The 16539-nt window shown below is 40.9% G+C and overlaps 1 protein-coding gene across 10 annotated transcripts in view; it reads right to left on the bottom strand.

The window, feature by feature from the left end:
- Window positions 1–16539, bottom strand: part of ctnnd2b (catenin (cadherin-associated protein), delta 2b) — a 775275-nt gene that overhangs the window by 212551 nt on the left and 546185 nt on the right. For all 10 annotated transcript variants that reach the window (XM_078415264.1, XM_078415272.1, XM_078415320.1 and 7 more), the window contains one exon: window positions 12809–13046. In XM_078415264.1, the coding sequence (XP_078271390.1) occupies window positions 12809–13046 (238 nt within the window). The remainder of the gene's footprint in view (window positions 1–12808; window positions 13047–16539) is intronic.

Genomic DNA, 16539 nt, shown 5'->3' with positions numbered 1-16539 from the left:
AGCTTGATTCCTACACGTAGTCCTGGGAGCTTGCGTTGAGTAATTTACACTCACAAGGTTGGACATGTTGCATTTTTGTAACACTGACCTGTAAAATCCACCCTCACAAAGGTTTCTCATGGATCTGCCCACAGAAAGGTTTCTCACAAGTCCACCTTCACTATGCACAGACTCGGCTTGTACTCGCTGGAATTTAGAAGATTGAGGGGGGAATCTTATAGAAACTTACAAAATTCTTAAGGGGTTGGACAGGCTAGATGCAGGAAGATTGGTCCCGATGTTGGGGAAGTCCAGAACAAGGGGTCACAGTTTAAGGATAAGGGGGAAGTCTTTTAGGACCGAGATGAGAAAGTTTTTTTTCACACAGAGAGTGGTGAATCTGTGGAATTTTCTGCCACAGAAGGTAGTTGAGGCCAGTTCATTGGCTATATTTAAGAGGGAGTTAGATGTGGCCCTTGTGGCTAAAGGGATCAGGGGGTATGGAGAGAAGGCAGGTACGGGATACTGAGTTGGATGATCAGCCATGATCATATTGAATGGTGGTGCAGGCTCGAAGGGCCGAATGGCCTACTCCTGCACCTATTTTCTATGTTCTATGTTTCTATGATAGACACAAAAAGCTGGAGTAACTCAGCGGGCCAAGGAGCATCTCTGGAGAGAAGGAAAGGGTGACTTTTCGGATCGAGACCCTTCTTCAGTCTTAAGTGTCTCGGCCTGAAAAGTCACCCAATCCTTCTCTCCAGAGATGCTGCCTGTCCCGCTGAGTTACTCCAGCTTTTTGGGCCTATCTTCAGTTTAAACCAGCATCTGCAGTTCCTTCTTACACCTTCACTATGAGATTGGTCACAAGTGGTCCACTTGCACTGTGTGTCTGCTCACAAGTAAAGTCCACCTGCACCCTGAGACGGCTCATAAGTCCACCCTCAAAATGACTTCTCACAAGTCCACCTTCACTATGAGTCTGGTCACAAGTCCACACTCACCATGTGATGCTCACATCCATCCACACCACGAGGTCTGCTCACAAGTCCACACATACCGTGAGTCTGCTCACAGATCCACCCACACTGTGAGTCTGTTCACAAATTCACCCACATTGTGAGACTGTTCACAAGTCCACCCTCACCGTGCACCTGCTCAAATAAAATTAACCCACAGTGTGGGACAAGTCATTCTTTGGAATGTCGGAAGTTGAGGGGAGATTTAATAGAGACTTGAAGGAGACTTGGTCGAAGTATATAAGATTGTGAGATGCATTGCTAGTGTAGGACACAACTGCAGATGCTGGTTTAAACCAAAGTTGGACACAAAATGCTGGAGTAATTCAGTGGGACAGGCAGCATCTGTGGAGAAAAGGAATGGGTGACGTTTCGGGCCAAGACCCTTCTTCAGACTGCTGTCTGACCTGCTGAGTCACTCCAGCATTTTTTGAATAAATACCTTCGATTTGTACCAGCATCTGCAGTTATTTTCTTACAAATTAAAATTGGTGCTGTCGGAGACAGTGAAAATGGTTATTGAGAATTACAGCAGGATCTTGATCAGCTGGACAAGTAGGCTGAAAAATGGCGAACAAAGTTTAATTTAGATAAGTGTGAAGTGTTGCAATTTGGAAAGTTAAACCCGAACAGAACCTTCACATTGAATGGTAGGGCCTTGGGGACTGTTGTAGAGCAGAGGGGTCTAGGTATATAAGTACATAGTTCCCTGAAAGTGGCTTTGCAGGACGATCGGCTGGTAAAGAAGGCTTTTGCCTTCATTAATCAGGTAATTGATGGTGAGACATTATGCTACAGATGTACAAGACTTTGGTGAGGCCGCACTTGGGAGTATTTTGTTCAATTTTGGTCACCTCGCTATAGGAAAGATGCCATTAAACTGGAAAGAGTGCAAAGAAGATCTATGAGGATGTTGCCAGGACTCAAGGACCTCAGTTATATGGAGAGGTGGGGCAGGCTAGGACTTTTCCTTAGACTGCAGGAGGCAAGAGGTGATCTTACAGGGGTGTATAAAATCATGATGGGAAGGGATATCGTGAATGCACAGAGTCTTATTCTCAGGGTAGGGGATTCAATATCTAGAGGTTATATGTTTATGGTGAGTGGGGAAATATTTAATAGGAATCTGAAGGTCACCTTTTTCACACAATGGGTGATGGATATATAGAACAAGTTGCCAGAGGAGGTAGTTATGGCAGTATAAGAAAATAACTGCAGATGCTGGTACAAATGGAAGTTATTTATTTCACAAAATGCTGGAGTAACTTAGCAGGTCAGGCAGCATCTCAGGAGAGAAGGAATGGGTGACGTTTCGGGTCGAGACCCTTCTTCAGACTGATGTCAGGGGGGCGGGACAAAGAAAGGATATAGGTGGAGACAGGAAGATAGAGGGAGAACTGGGAAGGGGGAGAGGAAGAGAGGGACAGAGGAACTATCTAAAGTTGGAGAAGTCAATGTTCATACCGCTGGGCTGCAAGCTGCCCAAGCAAAATATGAGGTGCTGTTCCTCCAATTTCCGGTGGGCCTCACTATGGCACTGGAGGAGGCCCATGGCAGAAAGGTCAGACTGGGAGTGGGAGGGGAAGTTGAAGTGCTCAGCCACCAGGAGATCAGGTTGGTTAAGGTGGACTGAGCGCAGGTGTTGAGCGAAATGATCGCCGAGCCTGCGTTTGGTTTCGCCGATGTAAAGAAGTTGACATCTAGAGCAGCGGATGCAATAGATGAGGTTGGGGGAGGTGCAGGTGAACCTCTGTCTCACCTGGATGGGGTTGAGGTGGGAGGTAACGGGACAGGTGTTGCATCTCCTGTGGTTGCAGGGGAAAGTGCCCGGGGATGGGGTAGTTATGGCAGGTACCGTAACAAGATTTTAAAGACAAATGGACAGGTACATGGAACAGATTAGAGCATATCGGCCAAATGAGGGCAAATGGGACTAGCTCAGATGGGGCATCTTGGTAGGCATAAAGTTGGCCCGAAGGGCCTGTTTCCACGCGGTATGATTCAAGAAAATAGTCACAAGGGATTTTAAGCATTTTTCTTTTTCTGGACTATTTTTCTTTTTAGTCATAAAAGCTATGGATGAGGAAAATACTATTTGACTGAAAATCAATTGGGTGATTGAAGTGAGAAGGTTCTCCCACTGCAAGAACAATCCGATCAAACAAGCAATGGTGGGAGCTTGGCAGTGGGGACATTGCTGGTGGATGTTTATGCGATGTAATCTCCTGCAATATGTCCACCTGGAATTGACAGCTACACTGATCAAGGACCCCATGCATTTACAAAGACTGCTTTTAGGTGGGAACATGTACAATGAAAGAAACTCAATAACAGACCGCATTTATCACTATGATCGAAGTTGCAGCTCTCTCACTGGACTATTAATTCAGGCATAATAATGCCAAGGAACACCTCTGAATGTCAATATCTCAGAAATGAACACTAATGATGAAAATTATTTCAACCGCGTGGATTTTTTAAGAAACCCAACTGGTTCACCCAAATCCTTCAGAGATGGAACCAAGCTATCCTCACTCAGGGAGACGATCTGTAGGTCCAGTCCCCATGAATGTAGTTTACTCTCAACAGCGTAGCACGCAACCTAAATGTAACAAGCTGCAGATTTTTTGGAAAGGTCAAAAGTGATAGGAGCAGAATTAGGCCATTCGGCCCATCAAGTCTACTCCGTCATTCAATCATGGTTGATCTATCTATCTCTCCCTCCCAACTCCTTTCTCCTGCATTCTCCCCATAACCCCTGATAGTCGTATTAATCTAGAATCTCTCTATCTCTGCTTTAAAAATATCCATTGACTTGGCCTCCACAGCCACACATCTGTGGCAAAGAATTCCATAGATTCACCACCCTCTGACCAAAAAGGTCATCATAGACTATAGACCAGCATAAGAGTAAAAGGCAGGTCATCACTAATTTCTCAACGGTAAACAGGGAGATGGTTATAAATAATGCATGGAAGCAAGGGAAGGGGAATAAATGATGATCTTATCAATAACAATCATATCCTAAGAAGCAATAAAGAAAAAATAAAGACGAAAATTACATTTTTGGTCATGTCAGTTAATAAAATGGAACAGGAAGGCTTTCCGAGGTCTGTTGATGGATTTTGCATTAGCTCACTAAATCCAATGATTTTGTTTTGAAATATAATAGTGGTGCACAGTTTCTTCTACCTCAATGAACACTTTGTATCATTAAGTGGCTTGAAGGGTAAGCTTAAGAATATTTTTCCATTTGCTGGGAAAGGCCAAAATTATACAGGGATATAAATGAAAGATTGCAAATAATAGATTCAGAAAGAAATAATAATGGGGAACTCGTGTGGGAAGGAACTGCAGATGCTGGTTTAAACCAAATATAGACACAAAATACTGGCGTAACGCAGTGGGACAGGTAGCATCTCTGGAGAGAAGGAATGGGTGACATTTCCTTCTCTCCAGGGATGCTACCTATCCCGCCGAGTTACTCCAGCATTTTGTGTTTATGTTAGGGAATTCACTCGAACAGGTATAGTCAAGATGAAGAATAAAAATGCATTTGGGAAAATCTAGAGAAGCATGTGAGGGAGAAAGGAGTAGAAAATAACATTTATCAAATGGATGAAAGAAAATCGAGTCAAGTGTAGCATGCAACATAAATTTCTACACTGCGTGTACTGTGACATTTTACTTATTCTGTTACTAAGAAAGAAACCGAGGCTGGGTGAAAGTTATGCTAACCAAATTAACGAATCCAAGTTTAACGACTTTAAAAATGAAATGTGGTTAAAGCCTGCCTTCGCTTGTTTTAAGGTTGCCTAGATCAAAGTGGCAGCTAGCCACTATTCACTTGTCTGACACCAGTTCTGTTGATGAGCGATGGGGAGAGAGGAGATTATTTCTCCCTACTTGAAGACAGTGAATCCATTTTTATAAGATCTCACCATGGACTAATTGGCTGTCACACATCCTGTATTTCATTAGCGATTAAACTTCCATTCACGTCCCATTGACTATAAAGTGCTTTGGGATGTTCTGACATCGAGAAAGACACCTTATGAATGCAATCATTATTTTTCTGAGATACCTAGGGCAGAGAGCATGGGAAGCATTTTCACAGCAACTGTTTATGAAGCTATACAATACACTGCAGCAAAGATTGGGATTAGGGCACTTTGTATGGGGGATAAAGCATAGATCACACAGCATGCTTCCTGTTTACAATCTTTATGTATTTGTTTTGTGTCTTATTCGATTTAATGCTCATTAAAATGTTAATGTTTGGCAACAGCCAAGAAGGCACACTAATGCCTCTACTTCCTGAGGAGACTTGAGGAAATTCGGCATCTCTCCAATGATTCTTACACACTTTGGCAGATGCACCATAGAAAGCGTACTGTCAGATTGCATCAAGCTTGGTTTGGGAGCAGCTTTGGCCAAGACTGCAAGAAATTGTGGATGTAGCCCAGTCCATCACACGAACCATTGAGTCCTTCTACACTTCACCCTGCCTTGGAAAAGCAGCCAACATAATCAAAGACTTGCCCCTTCCCAGTCATTCCTTCTTCTCCCTGCTCCCATTTGGTAGAAGATACAGAAACTTGAAAGCGTGCACTACTAGACTCAGTGAAAGTTTCTTCCCCACTGTTATCAGACTATCTACCCCATTGCCGAAATTGGACTTTGACTATGGAATTGATGCACTACAATGCTGAGATCTAAATTATGCACTCTGCATCTACGCTTTGCTCTTATTTAGTCAGTTAGTTTAATTTAATGTCACGTGTACCGAGGTACAATGAAAAGCTTTTGTTGCGTGCTAACCAGTCAGTGGAAAGACTATACATAATTATAATCGAGCCCTCTACGCTGTACAAATCAGTGATAAAGGGAATAACATTTTGAAACATAGAAAATAGGTGCAGGAGGAGGCCATTTGGCCCTTCGAGCAAGCACCGCCATTCATTGTGATCATGGCTGATCATCCACAATCAGTAACCTGTGCCTGTCTTCTCCCCATAGCCCTTGATTCCACTAGCCCCTAGAGCTCTATCTAACTCTCTTTTAAATTTGTCCAGTGAATTGGCCCCCACTGCCTTCTGTGGCAGAGAATTCCACAAATTCACAACTCTCTGGGTAGAAAAGTTTCTTCTCACCTCAGTTTTAAATGGCCTCATCTTTATTCTTAGACTGTGGCTCTTGGTTCTGGACTCCCCAACATTGGGAACATTTTTCCTGCATCTAGCTTGTCCAGTCCTTTTATAATTTTATACCTTTCTATAAGATCCCCTCTTATCCTTCTAAACTCCAGTGAATACAAGCCCAGTCCTTCCAATCTTTCCTCGTATAACAGTCCCTCCATCCCAGGGATTAAGCTCGTGAACCTAAGCTGCACTGCCTCAACAGCAAGGACGTCCTTCCTTTAGTGCAAGATAAATTCCAGTAAAGTCCAATTAAAGATAGCCCGACAGTTTACAATGAGGTAGACAGTAGCTCAGGACTGCTGTCTAATTGTTGATAAGATGATTCAGTTGCCGGATAACAACAGGGAAGAAACTGTCACTGAATCTGGAGGGAGGTGTTTTCACACTTTTGTGCATCTTGCTAGATGGGAGATGGGAGAAGAGTGAGTGACCGTGGTGAGACTCGTCCTTGATTATGCTGGTGGCCTTGCCGAGGCAGCGTGAAATGTAAATGGAATCAATGGAAGGGAGGTTGATTTATGTGATGGTCTGGGCTGCATCCACAATTCTCTGCAATTTCTTGCGGTCTTGGATGTAGCTGTTCTCAAACCATGGTGTGGTACATCCTGATAAAATGCTTTCTGCAGTAAGAGTTGTTAGGGACAAGACTGCCTATTGCATTGATCGCATGCCTTTGGACTGTACCTCAGTATATGTGACAATAATAAACGTAAACCATTAATTCAATATTTTCAATTGCACCATTACTTTAATCTTCTTTTACCCCTTTACATACTTTGTGCCAATTCCTTTCCCCATAATTCATAGTATTGGGTACTTGAAACTGAAAAAGGTTTGCCGTAAATCTACATTTTTGAAGATTCTACAGAAAGATTAAAAGAACCTTACCTTCAGCATATAATGATAAAGAAAATATTCAAGTACTGTATTAAGAATGCTTCCATTATCTGCTGGAGTAGAAAGATCTTACAAAAAAAATATTTAATTCAACATTTAGTGATATATAGAACATTCATCTGAGGCAAAGGGAAAGCTGCTGTTATCTGTTGGAGCACAATCTTGAAAAATGTTCAGGCATATTTAATAATGCACTAGAAATTTAACAATGACAGCCTATTCAAAGCAGAAAATACATTCTGACAGAACTTGATACAAAAAAAATAGGAGTGAACTGCGATAAAATCTAGTTTAGTGAGAGGAAAGCAGAAAATCGCAAATGCAAAAGAAGATAGATAAGCAGGAATATATTGTGAGCCTGCCATAAGATTTCCTAAATAACTTGCAATGGTACCAGGGCCCTGGCTGGTTGAAAGCAGCAGAGCACAGGCACCCGTATGCAACTAATAAGCCAGAGTGGCTAGAAAACAAGCTATTACTGAAAAAAATCTGACCTGAAATAAAGGATCTAATGGTCCACTGAGAACTCCATGAACCTAAAGAGCAGTTCCTCTGCACACTGTCCCCAATCTTTGATCTCAACACTGTGTCAACTAATTATCACTCATAATTGAATTAGTATGTTGGAGATAGGGGTCATTGATTAGTCTGCAAATTGCTTTTCGGTAAGCAATGTGCTGGGATTAGTACAATAACAAGTGAAATGGAGGAAGTACTCAAGAATCACGATAAAGGCTTTATCTCTTTACTGACCTGCAGTACAGCAAATACAATGACCTGCTCCATTCATCCGCTTCCTAGCAAAAAATCATCACTCTCTCCGAGAAAGACATTTGGCCTTCTTTTGAACACTTCAATATTCCTTCAACAGACGCTCCCTTTTGCTTGTAACTCTTCCTCTTGCCCTTCGTATTAATTAATTCAATATAAATCTTTATCTTTTACACATTTTAAATAACATCCTTCAGGTATCTAACAACCTGCAAATGTGATTAATTCACCCAATAATCCAGACTTATGTGATTCCTCTCCAAACCACACTACCTGCCTCTGCACCTTACAAGATGCCATTTGTAACCTTGTTCTTGGATCAGGGTCCTAGTTATCTCCTCCTTTGGCAGCATCAAGTTTGGGGTATTCTTTGTACAAACCCTCCAAATTCCAGAACATCTCCTTACCTCTTTAAATAACAATGTTTTGTACTCCAGAACATTCCAGAACATCTCCTTACCTCTTTAAATAACAATGTTTTGTACGCCAGAACATTCCAGAACATCGCCTTACCTCTTTAAATAACAATGTTTTGTACTGAATTTGCAATGAAATTGCTTAATGGTTAGATGACGATACAAGATGGATGCCAGGTAAATGAGAGTTTAACTGAATTAAGGACACAACATGGATGCTAGTTGGAATGTAGAGTAGAATGTGCTGGCTATGGAGCATTGCTTAACATGACAGGAGAAAGAGTCCAGATAATTACCATGAACAGGCTGATAGAGCAGTGAGTAAATAATTCCAACAACCAAGTCTCATAAGTTAACATAATCTTACAAGGAAAAATGGCAATAAAGACAATAAACATCAGATTTTTATTTTCTCCCTTGTGTACGTATTCTGGTTCTTCCAGCCAATACTTACTCCTCACAAATTTCATTCAAACACAATAGATTACCTGGATATTATCTCATTACTGTTTTGTGACACCTGGCCATGTGTAGTTTGCCAGTCACATTTCCTGCATCACCACCAGTGACCACACTTCAAAAGCACATAATTGGCTGTAAATAGTTTTGCATAGGCTGTGGACAGTCCAATATTATAGCAAGCTCCTTCCATTTCATTCTGTTCAAAAATTCTTTGCTCAAAAATTGGCACCATCAAAATCTGGCAAGGGGATGTGTAGAAAGAAAATCAATACTCTCCAGAACAATAAAAAAGCAGAAAAACAGAATTAAGGATGGAGTTAAGTAGATGAGCATGTAACAAAACATTAACCAGCTCGTTAAATGAAAGTGCTTAATTGAAGAAAGGAGAAAATTTAAATCAAGCACTTTAATGTTATCATCCCAAACCAGGAAATTAAAAACAATACTGGTCAGTAACTCAAATCATTGTAAATTCTTGTTCACAGCCATTCACTAGTCAATGCAGAGTATCCAAACCTCATACTATATTTCAAATAGTTATTGTCTGTGTTTGTTTCAGCATCTTAGCATGTCTATTGACAATGTTTAGTTTTGTCTAGTTTAGAGATACAGCGCGGAAACAGGCCCTTTGACTCACCGAGTCCGCACCAACCAACAATCCCCGCACATTAACACTATCCTATACTGGGGACAATTTTTACATTTATACCAAGATGGCAGGTTGGGCTGAAGGGCCAATTTCCACACTGCAAGATGCTCTGACTCTATATGGGAAACACAGGGCTATTTGACATAGTCAAGAGTGTTTCCATTAGGACACAATGAATTGTGTGAGTAAAAAGATTATACATTTTTAAACAGTCACCCACAAAGGTAAGTCAACTGCAAAGAATGATAGGAAGTGAATGCTGTTGCCAATTCCTTTCGTGGCGGCCTTCCACCATTATGAGGCTAATCCTGGAGATGTGCAATGTTGATTGCCGAATGCTACATTCACAACTTCAGAAATAATGAAGAAGTTCTCACCTACATGTAGCCGAACCTGAACAAAATCCAGGCTAAGGCTAATCGAGGACAACCAAAATTCACAGCACACATGACCATCTCCAAACGAATGAAAGCTATCTTAAAGATACAAATGTTCCATCATCAACAACCAGGTAAACCCTGACCAGAAACAATCGATGCCAAGGCTATGCATAGGTGAGAGGCCCAGTCTTCAGCAGTGATGATTCACTTCCTCATTCCCCCAAATTTTTCCATATGTATAAAATGTAACCAGGAGACGATTAAAGTATAAAATGCAACCAGGAGATGATTAAAACATTACTTTCCCTGTGTGAATGAGAGTGCAACATTTAAGAAGACGGGCTGAAGATTGAGGAAATATGGAACGAAAGGAGGTAGTTGAGGCAGATACTATAATAGCATTTAAAAGACACTTGGACAGGTACATGAATAGGAAAGCAAATGGGGGCTAATGGGACTAGCTTGGATGGGACACCTTGGTCAGCATGGGTGAGTTGGGCCGAAGGGCCTGTTTCTGTGCTGTATGACTCTATGAGCACCATCTAGAATGAGAAGCCTTTTCATCAGCACCTCCTCCACCCATCGGAATTACATTGCTCCCATCTACAAAATTACCAATCTACAAAATGTATTACACCAACTTATCAGGATTTATTTCACACCACCTCCCAAAAAAACACCTGGAAGAACAAGGACAGCAAGCAAACAAGAATATCACCATCTTCAAGTTATGTACAACTATGCCTTGGAAATAGCTTGCAGATAGGACAGCATAACTGTCAAAAACATATAGCCCTGACTAGCACTTTATCTTCATATCTGATATGAAGCAGGTCAAGAAGGGGACTCATTGCCACCTCCTCCAATGGAATAGGAAATATCTCATGAAAAAGATAAAAACGAGTGTTCTTCTGGTCTTCTTCTTGTCTGGTAAAATGTGTTTCTGGAAGTGCTTAGCCTTGTACAGCAAAAAATCCACCATCTCCATTACTTGTATAATTAATAAACATAAGCATTCAATGAAAATTCATTCCTCCCAACTTGACCTTTATTTTCCTGACACTTCAATAACCCTCTTCTAACTTGGGGGGATTGTTGTACTCCATCGTGGGAGCTTCAGTTTAGTTCAGTAAGCTCCCAAAAATCCATGAAAGTAATCTGAATTGCTATTCATCACCTCGACTCAAACTCGGCCGACAGTGAGAGAACAGTTGCTGAATTTCAAAATTGAATTCAAAGAAAATTCTAATCTTATGTGGGAGGTTTTGAGACGTCAAGAAAAAAAAGTTACAAATAGGAAAGCAGGAGAAATGGGAGCTCTGAACTGAAAATGACTGCAACGATCTAGCAGGATTTTGTTTGCAAGTATACAAAATATTCAAATAGTGTTCAGGCGGACACAAAAGGATGCAGCCTTTCACATTGTGCTGCTTTCTTGGTTTGATTTGTATTCCTGACGCCTTTGAACTTTTGCTCTGCATAGAGAACAGAAAACGATTTCTAAAAAGTTCCACAGCTGACGAGATAAGATTTTTTTTTCTCTCTTGCTGTTAATAAGACCATCTTCACAGAAATAGGAATTGATCTCACTCACAAAGCAAAGTGAACTAGGTTGGGGTGTGAACTGTGGTGCATTCCTTTGAAGCGCTAATCAAGTAAGGGCAAATACAAATGCCAGCTCAGGATCATAGCTTTAGACTGCTGACCCTAGTGCATTCGTGCAGGATTTCACAATCGTTTGCTCCCTGCATTCGATCACAAGAAAAGAAAAAAATGCAGAAACATTACAGCGCACCAACCTGAACCAAATGTGGTTCTTGTTAATGAATCCAGACACTGTGTCACTGCGATGTTGTTTGACCCACCTGAAAGTAATAACTAGCTTGAGGCAAAACCCAAGGTCTTTGTGAGCATTGAGACAGAAACTCGATAGGCATTATTAAACAGCACAGAACTTTAGCAACTTGCAAGTCTAGTCTATATATTTCCAATCTTAAAACATTTTTACAGGCAGATTACTCGAGATAACGTGACAGCCTTGAGATATGAGGCAAAAATTGAGGGCAAAGAAAATATATTGAAGTGGAAACTTTGAATTTATCAAGAAATTCCAAAGATTTAATTTAATACCACTGAATGCAAAGACTTCATACTGATAAACCCTGAACTTGCATAAGAAATTTATCAGCTTTTTATGCTTGGTTGCAAAGGCAGCAAACCTTAAAGGACAGAGAAAGGATAACTTAAGAAAATAAATTGCTTCAGATATGAGCCAATGACAGTCCCAAAGAATGGCAACCACTGCACAGTTAGATAGGTACATGGATAGGACAGGTTTGGAGGGATATGGACCACGTTCAGGCAAGTGGGACTAGTGTGGCTAGAACATTGTTGGCTGGTGTGGGCGAGTTGGGCCGAAGGGCCTGTTTCCATACTGTAAACAAGCAGTGGAAGTGTTAGCAGACATTCCCATAAATTAAACCATCAATAATTCAACTTCCGATGAGTTTCCAGAGTGTATTCTCAGCAAATGAGTTGTGCTGAGACCAGAAAATAAATTGTACTTTTTTGTAGCGCACACAATGGCTTGGTAATCATTCAGTGGAATTGAAGATAATCTTCAGGTGATCACAGTCCAGATCATCTCAGACCTTGCAGTCCACCAAAAACAGCCTGTTGGGGCATCTTGGTTCATGAGATGTTTCCAAATTATAGATGTCCTGGTTTTCGGGATGGAATGGAAATGACTGACTAAAGATGAAAACTTTCTTCACAGGGAATAATTACTCAAACCCCCCCCCCACACACACTACACATGTTCATGCCCCAGTGATTGTCAAGAATAACATTTGGAGAAGCTACTATTGTGATAGTGAAGGTGCACGACAAATGGAAAAGGAAAGATTTTGTGATGGGATTGAGGAAGAAAGGGAAAAAATGTATTTATACAGTTAACATTTCTCTGTAACACTAAAAGTTAGCCATCTTCTTCACAATATCTGCTGGGGAAAGCAACGAAGAAGCTACCACCCACCTGGGATCCTTCTGAATGCTGTCGATGGAAGGTGACCGTGCCAAGGTGCACTCGGGAGGAATGGCTGGCCCAGACTTGCTGTATGGCGATTCCATGGAGGGGCAATACTGGAGTGTCCGGTAAGGGTCCCCGTAGTTGGCAGCTGGTCCGGTGGCATAACTTGGCCTCTGGTAGGTGGCTGTGTTCTGGCTGCCCGTGCGCTGCAAGGGTACGGAGTCAACAGCAGGGGAGGACGGGGCTACAGTGGGAAAGTAGGGACAAAGCAAGAAACTGAGGACCTGCTCACAGAAATGGTTCACCAGGTCTAGGCAAAAGGATCACCACATATGTACAGAGGAGGGTGGGATTTGAGAGGGGACACAAAATTAACATCAGAATCATGTCAAACATTCCAAACAGAGCAGAGAATGCATCACACCGCACAACGCTGGAAAAAACTGGTCTGCATCTGAAGCATCTTTAACTACATTTGGCCCCAACGCATTGATAGCTCATTGAATTTATTACAAAGTAATAATGTTTTAAGGAATATGCATTACGTTTGTGCAAATCTGGTTGAGTTACTGACCAGCTGTGATCTTGAGAAAGGAAGATGTACTGTACATATCACAAGTTCAGAAGAGTCTAAAGGTTTTACAATTGAAGAAATACAATGTTATCCATTGCTCAATTGATAACTTTTAAGATCTTTGAGTCAGTGGACTATCTCACTCTAGAGACTTACACAAAGCAATGTCACAATTCCAGAACAGTATTGTGTGGGGTCTGCGCTTTCAAAGGAACTATCTTGTCTCAAAGTCCCAACTACTCCTCAATTGGCTATAAAAAGGACCCATGATGGTGTCTGGAAAAGAGCAGGAAAGTTCTCTCCAGTGAAGCCCCACTCTCTCCTGTATCATGGTCATTCAACTAATCACTCAAGAACACATTTTCTTGTGACATTTCTTGCAATCTTTTTTGATATTTCATGCATCAATTGCATTGGAGTAGTAACTAAACTTCGTACATCATTGGCTGTAAAATGCTTTGAGGGATCTTGAACAAACAGAAATTCAAGTTATTTTTTATTAGCAACATATTTTGCTAAAGATGTGTAGTACTAAGTACTCTTAGTACTAAGCATATTGCAAAAGACATGCCATCGCCCTATCATCAAAACTAGCTGTCGATCAGAAAAGCCTAACTTCTAATTCAACTAGGTGAATTGCAATTTATTTTAAACCTAACTGTGCAACAGGTTTTGAACCTGGAGGGGCACTTGCTTTAAAATGTATAGCCATGCAGAATAGAAAAGAGAGAATGCATAATGTATTAGGATTTCAATAAATATACTTTGCGGATATACTTTGTTTTGTAATTAATGACACGAAGAATTGTTCCTAACTTAATAATTGGAAAACAGTCGTTGAAGTAATATTTTGATCAGTGGCCGAAAGCGTAATGCTTGTCTGTAATATAATTTAGTTTAGTTTAGAGATAGAGCGCGGAAACAGGCTCTTCGGCCCACCGAGTCCGTGCCGACCAACAATCTCTGCACATTAACAATATCTTACACACACTCGGGACAATTTACACTTATACCAAGCCAACTAACCGACAAACTTGTACATCTTTGGAGTGTGGGAGGAAACCAAAGATCTCAAAGAAAACCCACGCGGTCACGGGTGGAACGTACAAACTCCGTACATAAAGCACCCGTAATCGGGGTTGAGCCCAGCTCTCTGGTGCTGCAAGCGTTGTAAGTCAGCAAATGCCACTATGCCACACCACGCTGCCCTAAAGTATTGACAATTTGCATTGACAATTTGCCGACGACATTATTGTGGTGGACCAAATAATGAACAATGACGATGTCATAAGGAATAGGAGTAGAATTAGGCCATTCAGCCCATCAAGTCTACTCCGCAGATACATGCAGCATCATGGATTTTGCTTGGTTACTGGGAAATGGACCCTATGTCCCACAATGTGCCAAAATTAATGGCAAGTTAAACTGATCTCATCTGCCTGTACATGATCCACATCCCTCTATTCCCTGCACTTCCGTGTGCCCATCCAAGAGCCTCTCAAACACCATCATTGTATCTGCTTCCACCACCACCCCTGGCAATCAATGCATTCCAGGCCCCCTCTACTCTCTGTGTAAAAAAACTTGTTCCGTACATCTCCATTAAATTTTCCCCCTCTCACTTTATAATTCAGTTCTTAATAGTGTATATGTTAATCTGGACAATTAGCAGATCCCACTGAAGTCCAGGATTTACAGTTTGCCCCGATTCCTTGCATAAAGAAGGAAATAAAATGGCATGTTTCAGCTCCTTGAAAAGCCGTGGCTCCCAAAGATTCTTGGTGGATACATGTGCATGGACAGTGGTGAAGGAAGTGCAGGGCTAGGCATTAATGTTTCCCCCACCTCAGGTTAAATAACAACTTGCATTAACATTGCAGTTAAAATATAGCTTTTAGCTGTATTTCAGTTAAATATAGCTAACGGAATCAAGGGATATGGGGAGAAAGCAGGAACGGGGTACTGATTCTGGATGATCAGCCATCATCATATTGAATGGTGGTGCTGGCTCGAAGGGCCAAATAGCCTACTCCTGCACCTATTTTCTATGTTTCTGTGTTTCTAACACAAGCCCAAACACTCTGCAGAAGTAAGATCAGAACAACAAACTTCCACTCGATTTTTCAGAAATGATTGTCCTTTTATTAGAAGTTGCTAAGGTTTCTTTCTTAAGTTGACAAGAGGGTGCCGGAGATAGGCAACCCTTTATGTGCTCTTCCCAGAGGAAGATCTACCATCATTGCTTGACTGTTTTAAATCTCTTCTATAGCTGCAATACAGCCCCTTTGTTCTTCCTATTGTACTTGAGTTTGACGATTGTATTTATGTATAGTATATCTGATCTGTATGGACAGTATGCAAAACAAAGTTTTTATTTGTACCTCATTGCACGTGGCAATAATAAACCTAACCCTGATGTTTGCTTTTCTTGCTTTTTAATCTGAATCTGATTTGCTGAGTAAGTTGACTATGTGCTGGAAAATAGATTATTTGTTGTACCTCCTAACCTTGCTCGCGCTAAAGTGACTAGATGACTATGGTATTCAAATATAGTAAATAAAGAGAGTAAAAGGAAATTGGTTCCTTTGAGACAAAAATAATGTTTGCTGCTGGTAATGGAAAGGTTTATAGTAAATCTATGTTGTTGATCAGATATCAGGACATGATTATTTAATAACAGATACTGCATGCTGTTCGTGCCTCCATTATGATTAATCAAGACATTTTGCAGAATCATTATTCAAAGCATGTGGCTCATTTAAGTGATGAAAATTACACATTGCATGCTTAAATAATGATGATTATCTGTGGCCATTTTAAATAGTGCAAATTACCCATGATTTGTTTAAATTGTGCATTTGATTTATAAGATATTTAAGTGGTGCTAATAACTCGTGACACAGTTAAATAGTACAAATAAACTTTCTTCACTCAGGTCAACAATGCAGAACAACATTTTTCCAAAATATATCTGCAAAATAAACCCTTTGGTCAAATTATTTGCCAGAATGACAAATTAACTACCCATGACTCTCTACTCTTAGATAGCTACAGTATTAACATCCTCTAGAAATAGTAAGCTGTAAAAGGGTTGATAAGCAGATTGTGGACAAAGTCCAGAGATGTAAATCAGAAGTCGTGAGACAAAGGGATTGAAGGGTTG

This window comes from Rhinoraja longicauda, chromosome 2 (assembly GCF_053455715.1).
Source record: "Rhinoraja longicauda isolate Sanriku21f chromosome 2, sRhiLon1.1, whole genome shotgun sequence".
Classification (NCBI taxonomy): Eukaryota; Metazoa; Chordata; class Chondrichthyes; order Rajiformes; family Arhynchobatidae; genus Rhinoraja; species Rhinoraja longicauda.
This window is presented reverse-complemented; position numbering and strand designations above follow the sequence as displayed.